We start from the raw sequence: 17,808 nt of genomic DNA on the forward strand, positions 1-17,808 counted from the left end.
CTCTCTCTCTCTCTCTCTTTATTTCGATGTGTATGTGTGTGTGGGTGTAAGTGACATGTTAACGACGGCGCTTAAATGACTTTTGTGCGGTTTTTAGCCAAACTTCAGAGCACAGCAGCCAGTGAGCACTCTCAGTGGGTGTGTGCGTGTGTGTGTGTGTGTGTGTGTTTGTTGCTCTAGCTTCTTGTGCTGCTCGTTTGCAGAAGCATTTTTCAATTTTATGGTTTTCAGATGAATTGCGTTTGGCCATAAGTGAATGCCATGCGATGCCAGCCCCCCGTTCCTGATTTAAAAACGTGGCAACCGCGTCAGCTGCAGCAAACAGAAAACAAAGAATCAGATGCGCCCTCCGACCAGTTGCTGCTTTGTTTTTATGGCAGACGCATAAAGTTAAACTTTTTTTCTGTGTTTCTGCCATTCCGTTTGTTTTGTGGCTCTTGCGGAATTGACTCTTGCAGCAGATCTAAACAAGGCCGTCTGCCACTGGACTTCAAAGCCATTAATTAATACACTCGTCGCTATCCATCTATATACAACATGCATAGGCGATTTTTTTTCGCTGACCAACTGATTGACTGACTCTATGACTGACTGGCTGATTGGTGAATGGCAAATCCTCCACTACAAAACTATTTGCTACGCAAGGTATGCAGCAGTTAGGTTGAGAATTTTCAGCCTGCCAACTCTTGTAGATTGTGGATAAGCCTCAGCAGCAGATCTGATATCATCTGCCTGCCAATGAACTTGCATTTGTGATGGTAATCGACAGAAAGCAGCAATTGAAACTGGGAAATAGCATTCTTAGCATTGGGGCCATAAATATATGCATTTGCATACAGGGTATACTTACTGGGGTCTCTCTCTTTCCCCCCTCCCTCTTTACCTATATTTGTCTGTCGCTTTACATCTGTTGAAAAACTAAGCATCAGACAGTCAATTTAAAATGCTTCGTGTGCGGTCACAGTAAAGAAGCTTTATGTTTCATTTGCATCACATCGGGCAATTTTCCAATTTTTAGAAAAATATTCAGTTTTCTTTGAGTGCTTCTGCTCTTGCAGTGAGCTTTTCCAATTTTTTTTTTTTTTCAGGCCATAAAGTAGACTTTAAAACTTTTATAAATCTCTGTTGCAGTTGAAACAAGGAATACGGAATCTGTTGATATGTTGAATTAAGTTAGGAATATTTTTTATTTAATAATATAAATTAATATTATATTCATACTCATTCACGAAAGTGAATTAGTATATTGGTTTTGTGCAATGTCCGCCTTGCTGTCCGACCGTCCGTTTAGAAAAAAATTACGCCTTTTTAGGGGCGTGGCACGCCCCTAAAGAGGCTTAATAATTATTTTTAAGTCATCGATTAAACTGTAGAAGATATAAACTTTTGCGGTTTGCCACGCCCCCTGTGGGCGGACATATATCTATCATAGCTCGTTGGACTTAGGTGGTCAACCCGCGTATATATACCAAATTTCATATCTCTAGCATCAAGAGTGCCTAAAATATAGCAGAATTAGAAAAATCACTTTATCTTCAGGTCCGATTTGCCACACTCATTCTCCTTCTTTTTAGAATCAAAACATCAGCTCACGTGCAAAATTTCTGCATTCTAGATTTACAGCTTTAAGAGATACAGTTTTATCTGATTTGCCACGGCCCCAATGGGCGGAGATATATCCGCCATAGCTCGTGATCTTGCGTGGTCGATGCGGATCTATATTCCAAATTTCAGCTTTTTAGCTCTTCAATTAATATGATTTCTGGTATATCGGAAAATGCATTTTCCGATTTGCCACGCCCCTAGTGGGCGGATCGGGAAAATTTTAACACCTTATAAATCGGAGATATACACGAGTATGTGTTCCAATTTTCAAGTCGGACATTGCACAAAACCAATACACTCATTTCACTTTCGTGAATGAGTATAAAAATAACATGTAAGAAGGCTCCAGTCGAGACTGCTCGACTGGGAGATACCCTGAACCCTCCAAGCTGATATTCTAATCATTCTGCACTTCTTCTATGCACACATACATACACATGCACTTATAAGCACGCGCTCTGCTAACTGCGCAGTAAGCAGCGGCTACGCTTGGGCTGCGCTGCAGTGTGGGCATATTATGAGAATTTATTTGTTGAATAATTTCTCTTGTAGTAAGAGTATCTTTATGAAACTTTCAGAATGTGTTCATATAGTTAAAATGTGTGTACATTCCAAAGCACAAGTCTCTAGTACTTGAAATGCGTTTTTTACAAATTGGGGGCGAAGGGGGCGTGGTATCCAAAATCTGTAAATTACAAAATCTTTGTGTCTATTAACTCTATAAACAACGCAAATTTGAAGTCTCCTGGTTGAAAAGTGTTCAAATAAGGCTGAAAAAACAATGTCGATTTTTCGATTATTCTCGATAAAAAAGTTATCGGATGAGTTATCGAAAAAATAAAGCAAACTCGTACTGCCTATGATATACACGAGTATGCATGCCAAATTTCAGCTCTCTAGCTCTTATAACTTCTGAGATCCTTTTGCTCATACGGACGGACGGACGGACGGACGGACGGAAAGACGGACAGGGCTATATCGACTCAGCTCGTCGTCCTGATCAAGAATATATATACTTTATGGGGTCTGCGATGATTCCTTCTGCCTGTTACATACTTTTCACAAAACCATTATACCCTGATTTCCCATTTTCAATGGGTTCAGGGTATAAAAAGAAAATGCTAATGAAAAGTATATTAGCATTTTTCTTTGCAACTTCAATCCTTCAAGGCAATCATGCAAAATATATGTATATACATTTGATGAAAATAGAGATTTTGTAATTTACAGATTTTGGATACCACGCCGCCTTCGCCACCAATCAAGTACTAGAGACTTGTGCTTCGTACACACATTTTAACATTATGATGATGTTCTGAAAGTTTCATAAAGATAGTCTTACTACAAGAGAAATTATTCAACAAGTAAATTCTCATAATATTGCCCACACTGCAGCGCAGCCCAAACGCAGTCGCTGCTAGCTGCGCAGTTAGCAGAGTGCGTGTTTATACGTACGTGTGGATGCATGTGTATGTATGTGTGCATAAAAGAAGGGATTAGAATATCAGCTTGGAGGGTTCAGGGTATCTCCTAGTCGGGCAGTCTCGACTAGAGCACTCTTACTTGTTATTTCTGTTCTACCCTCAGCCCTTTACAAATGGAGTATTAGGATATATTGGCTTTAAGTCATATGCAAGACAAGACATGGATAACCACATAGTCAGGATCAGCAGCCCTTCGTCCATCTATCCGTCCATGTTTCTAATAAGATCTGCAGACTCCACACTCTACATTTAGACCTCCCTATAAGGCTCCGTGTATTTGCACATCCTCAGTAACCAGTATTCGATGAACATTCATCATGTAACTTAATTTCCTTACGATAAACTTCCAAATTCTCTTAAGGTATTCTAGGTGCAGGGTATCTTCTTGTCCCCCCTGAGCAGTCGGGTATGTTTTTATATTGTGGTGGCTTTTATTGCTGGGGCATTGCGCATGGAGCCTCTGCTTATATGACTAACCACACCCATCCATTAGCCGCCATCTGCGTTGCTAATATTATAAAAGTTGAGAGCCGTTTATTTAGGAGTTAAGCGCGCATTCGAATGAGATTTGATGGTTATAGTTTTTAAATAGCTGAGGGCCTTGAAGCTGAGCTCCGCCAATGCCGCAATCTAAATGAGGCAAATAAATACAAGAGCTTTAGATGCAACTGGACAATGGCAACACATAATTCTCTATGTAAATAAATCACAGAATTTCATAAAAACTTGTCTCGCGACTCGCGTCAGTGCGCAATAAATGCCAAGATTTGTCTGCTGTCTTCAGCAACCACAGCACCAACAGCACCAACAGCAGCAACATCCACAGCCACAGCAACAGCAACAGCAACAGTAACAACAAATCATCATGCATCAACGTTAGACTATTTGCTCAACTGTTTTTGCTCGCTCCAGCTTCAGGGCAAAACATACACTTAAAGCCAATGACCAAAATGGCAAAAAAGGAAAAAGAAGCAAAACGAAAAGAAACGAAAATTTGCGCTAAAAATTACAATAAACGGAAAGCTCAGCTCCGGACGCCGCACTCTGCACGCCGTACTCCATACTACAAGCTCCGGACTCTGCGGACAGAGCGGAAGGAGCTGCTGGCGCCGCCTGCTGCCACACGTTGACATTTCACGGCTGCTCCGTCTGCTGCGTCTGTGTCGGCATCGCAATTGTTTGGCTGTCAGCTTGCCTCCCGTTATTTGTTGCAATTTAAGTGACTTGGAATTGCAATTTATTGTTGCCTGTCGGATGCCCCAAACTTGGCCAAGCTCATTCCAATTTCTTCAACAACAACAAATAAAAGAATACAAAGGGGAATGATTATGTCTGGCACGCCGAACCTTAAATACTCTCAAGATTATATGCGGGCATATGAATCGTATGAGATAAGGCTCTTGACTCGTAATTAGAAAACCGATTCCCATTTCAGATCGATTTGAAATCATGAATCGATAGAATTATTAAAACAGAAACTAAGCCTGTTTGGTATTTCATATTCACACTCACCTTCTCCTACTTAAGTACTCGAAAGCTCTAGTTCCTTTCAGATCTGAAGGGAAGAAAGAGTCATATCTTATAACTATAATAGATAGAGTTCGATTGAATTTTAATATGAATTTTGATATAAGTCGAGGCAAGATTGAGAAGATCTTGAGCAGTGCTATATGGATGAGTACCTAGCCTTTCGAGGTACTTTTTGGCTACCTTTTAGACTCTGCCTAGCTATCGTGGTCAGCTTGATTGTTACATATCGCATGCCGCACTGAGAACACCCTCAGCGAGAATATGAAAAGTAAATAAGAGATTTTTGGTTGACACAGTTTGCTTGGGCAATACCCTGCATATATACCTAAGGTGTTTAGCTACATTAGCCAACAAGGCAGCATGTGCGAATGCTTTCCATAAGTCGCTGTGCAAATCGATGTCTAGCTAAGACTAAGCTACGATCAAATTCCTGACTGTATATAAATTGTATATTTCTTTTATAATATCAAATTGACAAATTTTTATCAAATGTAAAGATTACTCTTCGGGGCAAGCATTTGACTTCGCTTTGAATCCACATTTAGTCAATTCCTATCAGTTTATAGAGTATTATAAGTAGTGTAACTGTGTATTCGCAACTGCTGCGCTCAGCTTTGGCTGTACACAAAATATATGAATTTAGTGTAATGTAGTTTTTATTGCATTTTCATGAGTGGAATGCGTAGCGCGGCATTAAATCTACATACTCGCATCTGTTCACTCGACTCGTGTGGGTTACGTTCACACGACAATACACATTGGCTCAGGTATGCTCCTTTGCTCCTCCCACTTACTCCTTCTGCCCATCCCGTTTCAAAAATATGAATTAGTAATTCCTTTTGCCGTGCGAATCTTTCACAATGTATTTTTAATATTCGCATCACAACTCAGCTGAGACAATATTTAGAGTCAGGCTGAGCAATCTAATGTTCTTTGTGTTAAATAACGGAATACACTTACAATAATTTGTAAACACAAATCTGCTGTCCTCTTGAAAAAACGTATTTATTCGTAGTAAATTTCAAACGGGTTTTTTCCTTCGTGGTAGGAACGGACACACGGATTTTGCACGAAACCAATCTACAGGGCTGTCCATATTCGACGGACCCATCGGGTAGCCCTATATCGTTTGACAGACGCGGGCACACTACGCCGTATAGTCTCAAGGCAGCCATTTGAGAGTTATCATATTCAATAAGTGATGTCAACAAATCTTCTAGAATCAAATATTTAAAATATTAGTAACTTTGTAGAGTTGCCAGACAGATCTAAAATGAATAGCCCTGTAAACAAGTAATAGTGCTTAACGCGAGACTGTTCGACAAAAAGGTCCCCTGAGCACTGAAGAGATGATATTCCAATCATTTTACACTTTTTTAAAGGAAAGAACAAATGATCACAGATGATGCAATGTTAATGGAAAGGGTTTTTTTTTTTTTTTTTTTTTTTTTTTTGTATATTTATTTTAAGCGCTGAATCTGTACAATGCAAGTTTAGTACCTTAACAACACAATTAGATTATTTATATAGAACCTAACCTTCTGATGTATTCAGGAGGACTTACAAATATATATTTACAAGTATCCTTAAACTAAACTTATCTAATATTTTTGGCAAAACCCAAGCGTTTTAATCGCCTTAGTGGTCTCGCAGGAAGCAATCTTCTCGCTAGTCTGCTCCGGTGTCTAGCCAGTCTGTCACTATATCGGCTAGTGTGTCTCCCAATCTGTTCCTCCACAGTAAACAGTTTCAGATCTCGATGTAGAGTTGAGCCGCGCACATACCATGGGCAGTTTGTAATTTGCCGCAATACACGATTTTGCAGGACCTGTATGCGTTTATAGTTTGATTTTGCGCATATTCCCTAAATCTGCACACCGTAGAGCCAAATTGGGGCTACACAGTGGACATAAACCGCTCTCTTAGCTCTGAGTGACATGGTGCTGCGTCTGTTGACCAGCCACCGCAGTTGTTGCATGCGTTGCCCACATCTCCTAGCCACTGCCTTAAGATGAGGACCAAATGTTAGACGCTTGTCAAGGGTGATGCCAAGGTACTTTGCCTGCGAAGGTTGATCAAGTGTTTCGCCATCTAAACGTATAGGCGGGGTGTGGCTGATGAAGGTTTTTAGGGTGAAGCAAGTGTTGGTGGTCTTGCATGGGTTGATCTTCATGTTCCATCTTTTGCACCATGCTACTAGTGTGTTTAGGTATCTCTCCACTCCATTCGCAGCCTCAGTGGGACATTTTGAGCTGTAGAGCACCGCTATATCGTCTGCGTAAGTAGCGAGAAGGGCTTTGCCAGGATTCTCCATGTGGCGCACGCTAGGGGAGGGTAGGTCGGCCGTGTAAATGGAGTAAAGCAGCGGCCCTAATACGCTGCCCTGAGGAACTCCAGCTCTCATTTGGCAAGGAGTCGAGTATGTGTTCCGTACTCTGACAATAAATTGCCGACCCTCCAGATACGATCGTAGAATCCCGAAGTAAGGTGCTGGGAAGAGGTTTTTGATTTTGCTGAGGAGCCGTGTATGCCAGACCCTATCAAATGCTTGCTGCATATCGACAAAAACTGCGTTGCAGTATTCCATGTCATCAAATGCCTGAAGGATGTGCCTCGTCAACCGGTGAACCTGCTCCACAGTTCCGTGTCCTTCTCTAAAGCCAAACTGATGGTCCGGTAAGATATGACGTTCACTGATGATATTGCCAAGACGATTGGCAATAAGTCTCTCCCATACTTTGGAAAGTGACGACAGCAGACTTATTGGGCGGTACGATTCTGGGTCATCCTCTGGCTTTCCTGGTTTGTGGATCATTACAATCGCTGCCATCTTCCATTGCTTAGGAAAGAATTCCACCCTCAGCATAGCATTAAATATTAAAGCTATGAAGATGATCGCCCGAGTAGGGAGGGCTTTTAGCGTTGCATTGCTCAATCTGTCATAACCAGGTGCTTTCTTATTCGGCAAGGACTTTATGACTTCAGCAATTTCCTCAACCCTAACTGCCCTAATGGGTAAGGACATTTGTAGAGGTGTCTGTAGACTATCAGTGGTCTCTTCGATCTGATCAGCAGTGGCAAATTCATAGGGCGTGAACCTGGCTTTTAGATGCTTCGCAAACAAATTCGCTTGCTCCTCTTCGTTCTTAGCTAGATCACCGCTAGGACACCGGATTGGTACCTGCCTAAACAGTTGTCTCTTAAGTGACTTGGTACACTTCCAAAGCGAGTATCCAGCATCAACTGTATAATCCAAAGAAGCCAGCTTCTGCTCAAAGAAGTTGCTTCGAAGTTCTCTCAATACATTTCGTAGTTGCCTAGCAGCCCGGTTCCATAAGATTCGGTCCCATGGGTCCTGCGTTCTGATTGCGCGTCTACGAAGTCTTCTTTTTTGCAACAAAAGATCCCTGGCCTCTCTTGTTAGTCGAATTCCATAGTTGGAACCTATCTGGGGCTCAGAAGGTGTTGATGCCGCAGCAGCCGTATAAATGCTCTCAGTGAAGCTATTGACAGCCATCTCAATATCTTCACCAGAGTTTAGAGTAGTGTTTAGCTGAATCGAGCTCTCTAAATGTTGCCTAAAGACGAGCAGGTTTGTGTGTCTGGTTATTAGAGAGCGATTTGCGTTAACGTTTATGCCTTCTGTCTCAATATTAATGAATAGGGCCAGATGATCCGAGTCCAGATCCCAGCTCTGAGTTATGCTTACTCGAAAATCCGGTATTCCATGATACAGGGCAAAGTCTATGCAGGACGGTGTGTGGTGAAGCACATATGGATACCTGGTTGGCGATCCAGTAGCAAGGATCCTAGAGCCTAGAGCGGAGATGGCTTCTGCTAGTTCGCGTACCCTCGGTGAGTTGTATGTGTTTCCCCACAACCAATGGCGGGCATTCCAATCGCCACCAACTAAATACCTTTGGCCGCAAGCACGAAGTGTGTTGATGAAATGCATTTCGTCAATCCTCACCCTTGGTGGGCAGTAAATAGCGTTGAACTCCACGTCTCCCAGGGCCGTAGCTACTTTTACAGATGACATTTGTATGTTACGGGTTTCAGTGACTCTTTGAGGAAAATGGCGAAGAGTTGTCCTGACCAATACCGCCACTCCGCCAACGCTGTTATTATTTCGTGATGGTCTGAAAGCTGGGTAGCAGGCATATCCATATAAGTTTATAGTGTCTCCACGCTTCATCCTGATCTCCGTTAAAAGAGGAATGTCGACGCTGTTGTTGTGTGCGAAGAGTTCAATTTCTTTAGCTTTTGTTGAAATGCCGTTAGCATTCCAGATAAGAACTTTTAGTGGATTCATTTCGAAGCTGCAACGTTGTTTGGAGACTGACAATTTGGCCTTTCCCCAGTCCATACCTTAATCGAGTTGGTCAACTCAAGTACTATACTCTCGAGTTTTTCGATACGTTGGCTTACTTGCCTGTTATGCTGCTGCTGTTCTTGTTGCTGCCGCTGCAACCATGTGAGAAACTGTTGTTGTTGTTGCTGCTGGAGCTGCTGCTGCCACTGTTGGAACTGTTCCTGCTGCTGTTGCAACACTGCCTGTAAATCATAAGGGCTGTGTTGCAGATTATTCAAATTATGTTGCTGTGGAATTTGATGCGCTAGAGGATTATGAAGACGCTGCTGAGCAGGTCCGTCTTTGCAATGTGTTGCAATAGGATTTCTTTTAACCATTGCAGTGCCTGCCGTTAGCTGATGTGGAGTTAGCTACGGCTGTTGCTGAGTTGTCTGTCTGTTAGCCCTTTGTTTACGATCAGACCTCAAGGTGGGGAATTGCTGGTTCGCTGTAGAAAGTGCGGAAGGGTAAGCATAATCATTCTGTGCATTTAAGTTAATGTGTCTTGGCCTGTTCGGATTATTTTCCCTCCTTGCAGGCCTCGTAGATCGGCGAAGAAATTCTTGATACCATTCACATCCTTTATAGCTAGCCATGTGGCTGCCAGAGCAGTGTATGCATTTGGGCTGTGCATCTGGAGGACATATACATTGCTTTGTTTGATCGTTTTCACCACATCGGGCACAATTAGGCTGTCGGCGGCAATATTTAGCAATATGGCCGTAGTCTTGGCATCGACGACATTGTGCGATTTCGGTTGTTTTTCGTATTCTCTCGACTCTAATTTTTTGGCGGCAAAGAGTCTTAACTTTATAAATTTCGTTAATTTTTGGACATGGCTTAATATTAATGAAAAAAATATTAAGCTTTTCATCCTTATTTATGCGTGAGCTTGGGTTATGAATATGGAGAACCTCGAAGCCCAGTTTATTAAAATCGGCAATATTGTCTTTATTTAGAGTACTGTTGTGCAGATCTCTTACAACAATTCGGTGTGGCTTTTCTGACTGCATTTGGTATGTGTGGAATTCTATTCCAAGTGTATCCAGTCGATCCACAATGGCTCTATAGGTGTCGCTGTCATTAGGGAAGACTCTGACCGTTTCCCCTTGATTAGCTTTAACAACGACGTTATCTAAGCTGCCAACTTCGCTTATAAGCTCAAAGAGGTCATTTAAGTCGCTAACATTAAGTACTATTTGGGGTGGTTTCGAAGATGCCCTATGTTAATGGAAAGGATATGTTACATATTTACAAAAATAATTCACGTGTTGCAGGAAGGATGCTGTCGACAGATCCAAGGGATGACAGCTTTTACAGCATCATCTAACTTTATTTATTTATTTATTTTTTTACAGCATCATCTAGCTTTATTTAATTATTTATTTTTTTTTTTTGTTAATTTAATTTAATTTTTTTTTTAAATAAATTTTATTGCAGCTTTTGTCCCTTTGCATCATCATCTCACTATCGCCTATGACCAAAGTCTTCTCATTGGCAGGATTGTATAGCATAATTTTACAAGCTGAAAATAATGCGGCCTACTTTCAGGGCTCATGGAATATTAACAGCTCCCATTGCAATGCGTTGTGCCACACTGTTCTAGACGCGCATCCAAACTCGAAATACTTTAGACTCGAATATATCAAGGAGTAAACTTGGATTTAATACGTTAGAATTGTAGCTTAGACAAAACTTAAGCCTTAGGGCCAAATGCACTATGAAGTCTTCATTCTGAAGCCAAATTCAAAGCCAATAAACTTTAAAATTCCAACCGAGTACAAAACCTTAAATTTGTATGTCACGCAAAAGAGTTCGTTCCCTTGGGTATTCACCTGTGAATCGAATAGGAATATATTCACCTTACCAAATGCACCTGTCTACTTCTACTATTCCTCAAGCGAAACTATAGACCATGGACTAAGAAGGGCTGGTGATAGCTATATATATGTATATATACATATATTTGTGGCAGTCGCATTGTGCTGCCTGAACTTTTTGACAGAGTCAAAATGTATTAAACAAAAGCAAACAGAGGCAGCGAGAATGAATTGCTGCATCCAAATGGGTCGGTTCGCCTGCTTCTTTTTAAATTTTCATAAAACTTTTCCTCGTTTGCCGCTAATAAATTATTTTGCAGAAAGTTTGCACCGTAGGCGACACACCGATGTGGCGGCCACTAAGCTGTCCACAGAAGGGACCCAGCCTCCACGCCAACTCCAACACCAACACCAATACCAACACCAACACCAACATCGAAACCAACACCAACACCAACACCAAGACGAACTCCAATTCCAACTTCGACACCAACTCCGAGTTTGTCTCTGACTATGACACGGATTCCAATTCGGACTACAAGTCCGAGTGCAGATTGGTCCAAGTATTAGTACATGGGTCGTACACTAACTGAACGACTATTATAACGCTCGTTTGCGCCTCTTTGTTGTCCTCGGCGTTTGTTATTCCTGTGTGTTCGCTTTGTTCATAAATAATTTGCGCCACAACTCAATTTCATGAGCGTAAATCACAGTGTGGTCACTTGGTACTCTCCATTGGATTGGACTCGGGCTCTGGCTCTGACTGTTTTGCTTTGGCCATTGGCTTGTGGGGGGGGCCTTGGGTCCGTGGCCCGTGGCCTGTGGCCCGTACCCGACTCCGCTTTTTGACTGTCAATGCTGTTTATTGTTTCACTTCTTCTTTTCAAATAATTTTTCAACTTTTTCTATTTTTTGGTTCGTTGTTAGTGGCCATTTATCATACAATTCTTTATTTATGTCTGCCCACAGAGCCAACAACAAGCTATAAGTTCCCAGCTCTCAGCTCTAAACTTCTTTGTGTGCCGCAAAACTTTTTTGCCAAGCGCCTTGAGGGAGTCCAACCGAATCAAGCGAACAAAAGGGAGGCCCACTGATAGTCCGGGGCTCGCTTTGTGCCTCTGTTGTTTGGCATGCGAGTGTTAAATCAACACAAAGTTCCGCCAACTTTTCAATTGGTTTGACAAATATAATGAAATTTACAACATCCCATCGAATATGGGTCGCCATAAGATGGCCAACAAAAAACAAGAAGAACGCCCCAGTCGAGGCAAATAACGAACACAGGGACACAGCCAAATTGACACCAATCTATGCACTATAATCGCATGCTCGCCATATGAAGAAGTCACGAATCAAAACTTGTTACTTTGCTGGACTAGGTTGAGCCCAGTCCATTTATAGTTATTTCAATTATAGCCATCAACTATGGGGTGCGAAGAGTGTGAGTGAGAGTGGGCTTAGAGGCTGAAAGTTATGCAGCACCAGCTCCGTACACGCTGTCTTTGTGTTGAAAAAGTTCTAAGCGATCTTATTTTAGATAGAAGTGATTCCTAATCAAAATTAAATGCAGGATATATAGATTTTTGAAGTTTTTGTATGGAAATCAGCCTCTCTATCCTAGACTTATGCAAATGCAAGCAAAAAGCAGTTTGAGCTCCCATTTTGCATACTCATAAACAATCACTGAATAAACTTAGTCTTTGTACTGCAGTCGGGTGTGATCGTCAGACAGAAAATTAATCTGCATTAAATGTCATAAAATAGATCCCCTGAACCGTTCGAGGAACACATATTTCAATTCAATGCGTATCAGCGCTTGTATACTCTTTCCACAAATAATAATTGAATAAATCTTTTGCTTGAGGAAGACAAGTAATTTTATTATGTTGATTCACTCTCCTCTCAGCGTGAAAGAAGTGTCACTTACATATCATATATGTTTATGTATATGATATATGTGTAAGTTTTTTAGACAGCAGGGATAATAAATAATGTATTGTGTCCGCTCGCAATAATTCACCCGTAAGACCCGTAATAATCATATGAAAATTGTTAAACTATTACTTTTCCTTTATAAGATAATTGAACCTTATAAAACCTGAAAATGGGAAATCAGGATATAATGGTTTTGTTGAAATGTATGTAACAGGCAGACCCCATAAAGTATGTATATATTGTTGATCAGGGCGACGAGCTGTGTCGATTTAGCCCTGTCTGTCTGTCCGTCCGCCCGTCTGTCCGTATGCTTGAACGCGTCGATCTTAGAAGGTATAAGAGCTAGAGGATTTTTTCCGTTATTGAATTACCGTTAAAAAATCTCATCAAAAATCAGTTATGAAATTATATCTCCTACATAATTTGAGCTATGGTCTTCAAATTATGTAAGATGTATGTAATATAATATGTAAATGATTTATATGCATTTTAACAAATTTCAATGTTAGTTTTAATCCACCCCCAACCCTTCACTCTCAAAGTACTTGAGTCGACTAGATGAAGAGAGTGTCAGAGTTAATTACCATTTGAGTTCAATTGTCTTTCTGTTACACATTCCACATTTATTTTCATTGTAACTCCATTACTTCTAGCATAGGCCACAAGTTATTAGATAAATGTAATAGTAAATTCAAAAGGGCTAAATTTATTTCTCATGATTCCCAGAGACGAGCTCACATCTTCCGGTATTTTCTATTGTTGTAATGCATTTAAGTATGCCAATCAATTGAATATTATTTAAAGTGAAAATCTAATATAATTGCAATGATTAAAACCCGTTTCTCAACGCACTCAGCTGTTGAATGATGTCATGATCGAGTTTAGCGTTCGGTAGAAATGTAAACCGCAAATATGCACTACTATTGTTTTGCACTACCAGAAACAGGTACAATTCTGTATAAAACTGCAAGTCGGAAAAAAGAAAAACAATACATCTTACATATTTGCATTTCATTTCATATAAGTAACTAACGCAATCCAGGCATCAATGCCTGCAGAAAATAACTGTAGAAATGAAATGTACTAAAAATATATTAGATACTCGCCCAAACGACCTAGTACTGCTACATATACACATTAAATCAGTTTATGCTGAGATTAAGTTGCTCAAGAGATAGTCGATCCTTGATCTATAAATATGTTAGCACTCCAAGATCGTTCTTTCATTTTGCCCTAACAGTAAATTCTATAACATTATTATAATTAGTAAAAGCCTCTTTGCAACTACTTAACTTACATCCAAAGTCAAGTTGGACTTGACTCAATAAAAAATATTTAATTAACATATAGATAATGTATTTTGCAATCTAATTCTGCATACATTTTTGGAGTATTTAGAGTTTATTTAGTCCGCTATGCAAGGCTGAGGCTACGACCGCTTGTAGGGTCTGATTAGCATGCGAACATATCGCAAAGAGCCCTTGGGACCGGGCTGAATGTGATTCCACAGAATGCCCTTATAGTAATCAATCTGCTGCCCATACCTCTTCTGGAACGTGCCAAAGAGATTACTAAAATAAAGCATACATGGGTCAAAAAGAAACATGAGTAAAGCTTATGACAAAGCTACCTCTTAATACAGTCGCGTCCATACCACCAGGCGCCCATATGAATGCTAGCACAATTCTGGCCGTTGTCGTCGTTGTCCTGGTCGTAGGTGGTGAATTTCTTGCCGGCGTGGTGCTGCAGCGCGTTGCCAGCATTGCCCTTGTAGGAGCCCAGTGCATAGAGGAAATACTTCTCGTCCTCGCTGCCAATGCTGAACAGATCATAGTTTGCGAAGTACTCACCCATCTCGTTTCTCATTATGATGAGCAGCTCGTGGGTATCGCTGTTGGTCAGCCGGTAGAGTTTGTCCAAGCCAATGAAAAACTCGGAGTTCAATGAGCCGAAGCCCGTCTTATATGTGCGCCATTCTCTATAGAAGTCCTCGCTGCCATCGAAGCGGTGGGCGACCACCAGCCAGCCACCGTCATGCTTTTCCTGATCACAACTAACGTAGAACGGCTCCATATCCGGCGAGATTCGGATCCGCACAGGGCCATGCTTCTGGCCAATACAATTGCGAGGGGTGTCATCCACTTTGCATGCCTCATTTGGTGCCACAGGCTGAAATTGCTGCCTAACGAAGGATTGTGACTATTCGCATCTGTACTTTTAGAACTACTACTAAAACGCAGAACTCATTGAAAATTGGAAATCAAGGTATATTCGTTTTGTTAAATGGATGTAAGAGGCAAAAGATGTGACAGACCCCATAAGATATATATGTATATTCCTTATCAAGGCACCCAATCGATTTAGCCCTGTCCGTTTGTCTATCTGCCCGTCGATCTCGGGAAGATCGAAAATCAGTTATAAAATGATATCTTCAACATCTTTAAAGCTATACTCTCCCAATGTTAAACAAAGATTTGTGTTTATTTTATAAAATTTTGATTTTTTTCAATTTACAATATAATTTGGAAAAAGGAAAGTAAAAAACAAGTGCAGTCGGACGTTACCGACTGCGGAATACTCATTCACAACCCATTAACAATTTAGTAGCTAAGTTTCGCTCGAATACTGTAGAAAATACAGTTTTTTTTTCGATTTGTCACGCCCCTCAGTTCATAGAACGTGATAACGGTACCCTAACTACAAAGTTTGAATACTTACCCTCAAAAAATGTGAAAATTACAGGGTATTTTTCGATATGCCACGCCCTTAAAGAGGAGTACAAATTATTTTTAGGTCATCGATAGAGGAGGTTACTGGTAACTTAACTATCTAAATTTGAATTCTAGCTATTATACTTTAGGAGATATCAACTTTTGCGGTTTGCCACGCCCCCTGTGGGCGGACATATATCCGACAAAACTTGTTGGTCTTGGGTGATCAGCCCGAGTATTTATACAAAATATGAGGTCTCTGGCATCAATAGTGTCCAAAATGTAGCAGAATTTAAGAAATCACTATATCTTCAGGTCCGATTTGCCACGCCCCTAATGGGCGTAGACTTATAATTTTGACTTTGTAGAATCATAACATTAGCTGACGTAAAAAATTTTAGCGCTCTATCTGTAAAACTCTTGGAGATACAGTTTTATCCGATTTGCGGAGATATATCCGCCATAGCTCGTGATCTAGAGTGGTCGACGCGGACCTACATACTAAATTTCAGCTTTCTAGCTCTTCAACTAACATGATTTCTGGTATATCGGAAAATGCATTTTCCGATTTGCCACGCCCCTAGTGGGTGGATCGGGAAAATTTTAACAACTTTTTATCCGATTTGCGGAGATATATCCGCCATAGCTCGTGATCTAGGGTGGTCGACGCGGACCTACATACTAAATTTCAGCTTTCTAGCTCTTCAACTAACATGATTTCTGGTATATCGGAAAATGCATTTTCCGATTTGCCACGCCCCTAGTGGGTGGATCGGGAAAATTTTAACAACTTTATAAATCGGAGATATACACAAGTATGTGTTCCAAATTTCAAGTCTCTAATTTCAATAGCGACGAAATAGATTGCGTTCATACGGACAGACGGACAGACGGACGGACAGCAAGACGGACATTGCACAAAAGCAAAATATACTAATTCACTTTCGTGAATGAGTATAATATTCACTTTCGTGAATGAGTATAATAATTCACTTTCGTGAATGAGTATAAATATCAGACTACATAAGGAGGGAATGTCTAGATAGGGTTAGATCCTTGGTCCGATTAAGAATATATATGCATTATCAGCCACCATAAACGCTAACTCAAATCCTTCACCTCTTTATATTTTTTTTTACATATATTTTGTAAAAGCCCATTTTGAATGTACTTTATGAAATGATTGCAAGAGTATAGGGATCTGGGTAGAAATCAGCTAAAAAGATGTGTATACCATAAGTTACAAATCATGCTTGTTATTCGGATCATTATACGATTCTTTTATGCACACATACAAAGACACATGCACATTGGCATCTAAGCATGCGCTCAGCTCACTGCGCAGTTAGCAGCGAATGCGCTTGGGGTGCCGTGTGGGAAATATTTTGACAATTTATCCAATATCTGGTTTAATAGTATTCAAACTACGTTAGAATAACGAAATCAAATTTTCGATTATTTTCGATACAAAAATGGAGTGAGCTATCGAAAAAATATGGTAAATTCGTTCTGCGTATGGTATACACGAGTACACAAGTAAAATTGAATATCATTATCATTTAGAGCTTTGGAGATCTCAGCGTTCATACGGACGGGTGGACAGGCAGACATGGCTCGACCAATATATATATATACTTTATGATCTGCACGTCTCCTACGTTTTGCATACATTTTCACAAACATATTAAAGACTGATTCCCGAATTGTCTACTATAAAATTCGAAACTGTTATAGAACTAGTTGATTAACTTACATCCGCGACTCTATAGGCTGCACTGGAGCTTGGCTCTTGTACTCATCGATGAGCTGCTGTACTTCGGTGAGATCCGCGTACAGAGATTGCAGCTCAGCGCTCATATAGTGAACTCTGAATGAAATCAACTGTGACATAGGCACCGCCTCAGGCTTAAGCATGACTTACCGTTCCATCAGGGCATCGACCACGACCGCCGGACAGCCGAGCGTGTGCTGCAAAACATAGAACTCAGTAGCATAAGTTCTTCCAAATGGAATCGAGTTGAAGTTAACGTACATTGCGAAAGGGCTGCGTCGAGTCCACCATGATATTTGTTACGAAGTTTCCGGACAGCGTCGTCGAGGGGGTGCTCAGGCAAGTTAATGCGGTGACCAGGGCTTCCAGAGTCATGCTACCAGCTGGTGGAAAGCTGCGCTCTCCGCACGGACTCGGACTATTGAATTTGATGTGCACGCCAGTAGCTCTGACAGCTAACTGCGACGTAATCGGCCTTCAGCGAGTGCGCGATTCGCAGACTAGCTACGAGCCGCATAAGCTCACACTCGACTAGCTAACTGATAAACTAGTTACGCCACCGACTGCATATAATAGAATACTCGTTTGCAATACGCCCGGG

The 17,808-nt window shown here is 41.0% G+C and overlaps 1 protein-coding gene across 2 annotated transcripts; it reads right to left on the minus strand.

Moving 5' to 3' along the window:
* Positions 1 to 14,064: 14,064 nt before the first annotated feature.
* On the minus strand, positions 14,065 to 17,709 carry LOC6584920 (ryncolin-2). 2 transcript variants are annotated; one of them, XM_002010524.4, is made up of 5 exons: positions 17,469 to 17,709; positions 17,358 to 17,404; positions 17,190 to 17,303; positions 14,356 to 14,907; positions 14,065 to 14,296 (listed from the first exon to the last, which is right to left on the minus strand). In XM_002010524.4, exons 1-5 carry the CDS (start codon positions 17,580 to 17,582, stop codon positions 14,155 to 14,157), a joined length of 969 nt encoding a protein of 322 aa, XP_002010560.1. In that variant the 5' UTR covers positions 17,583 to 17,709; the 3' UTR covers positions 14,065 to 14,154. The 2 variants fall into 2 exon arrangements, with proteins under 2 accessions (XP_002010560.1, XP_032588225.1); XM_032732334.2 differs by lacking the exon at positions 17,190 to 17,303.
* Positions 17,710 to 17,808: the final 99 nt, after the last annotated feature.

Source organism: Drosophila mojavensis, unplaced genomic scaffold (genome assembly GCF_018153725.1).
Source record: "Drosophila mojavensis isolate 15081-1352.22 unplaced genomic scaffold, ASM1815372v1 contig_136, whole genome shotgun sequence".
Lineage (NCBI taxonomy): Eukaryota > Metazoa > Arthropoda > Insecta > Diptera > Drosophilidae > Drosophila > Drosophila mojavensis.

Excerpts from the sequence above, each read along its gene's own strand:
- LOC6584920 (XM_002010524.4), bottom strand. The coding sequence starts at position 17,582 with ATGACTCTGGAAGCCCTGGTCACCGCATTAACTTGCCTGAGCACCCCC. Across the intron at positions 17,405-17,468 it reads CGACGCAGCCCTTTCGCAAT|CACACGCTCGGCTGTCCGGC; the intron begins GTACGTTAACTT and ends TATGTTTTGCAG. Across the intron at positions 14,297-14,355 it reads GGACGCGACTGTATTAAGAG|TAATCTCTTTGGCACGTTCC; the intron begins GTAGCTTTGTCA and ends GCTTTATTTTAG.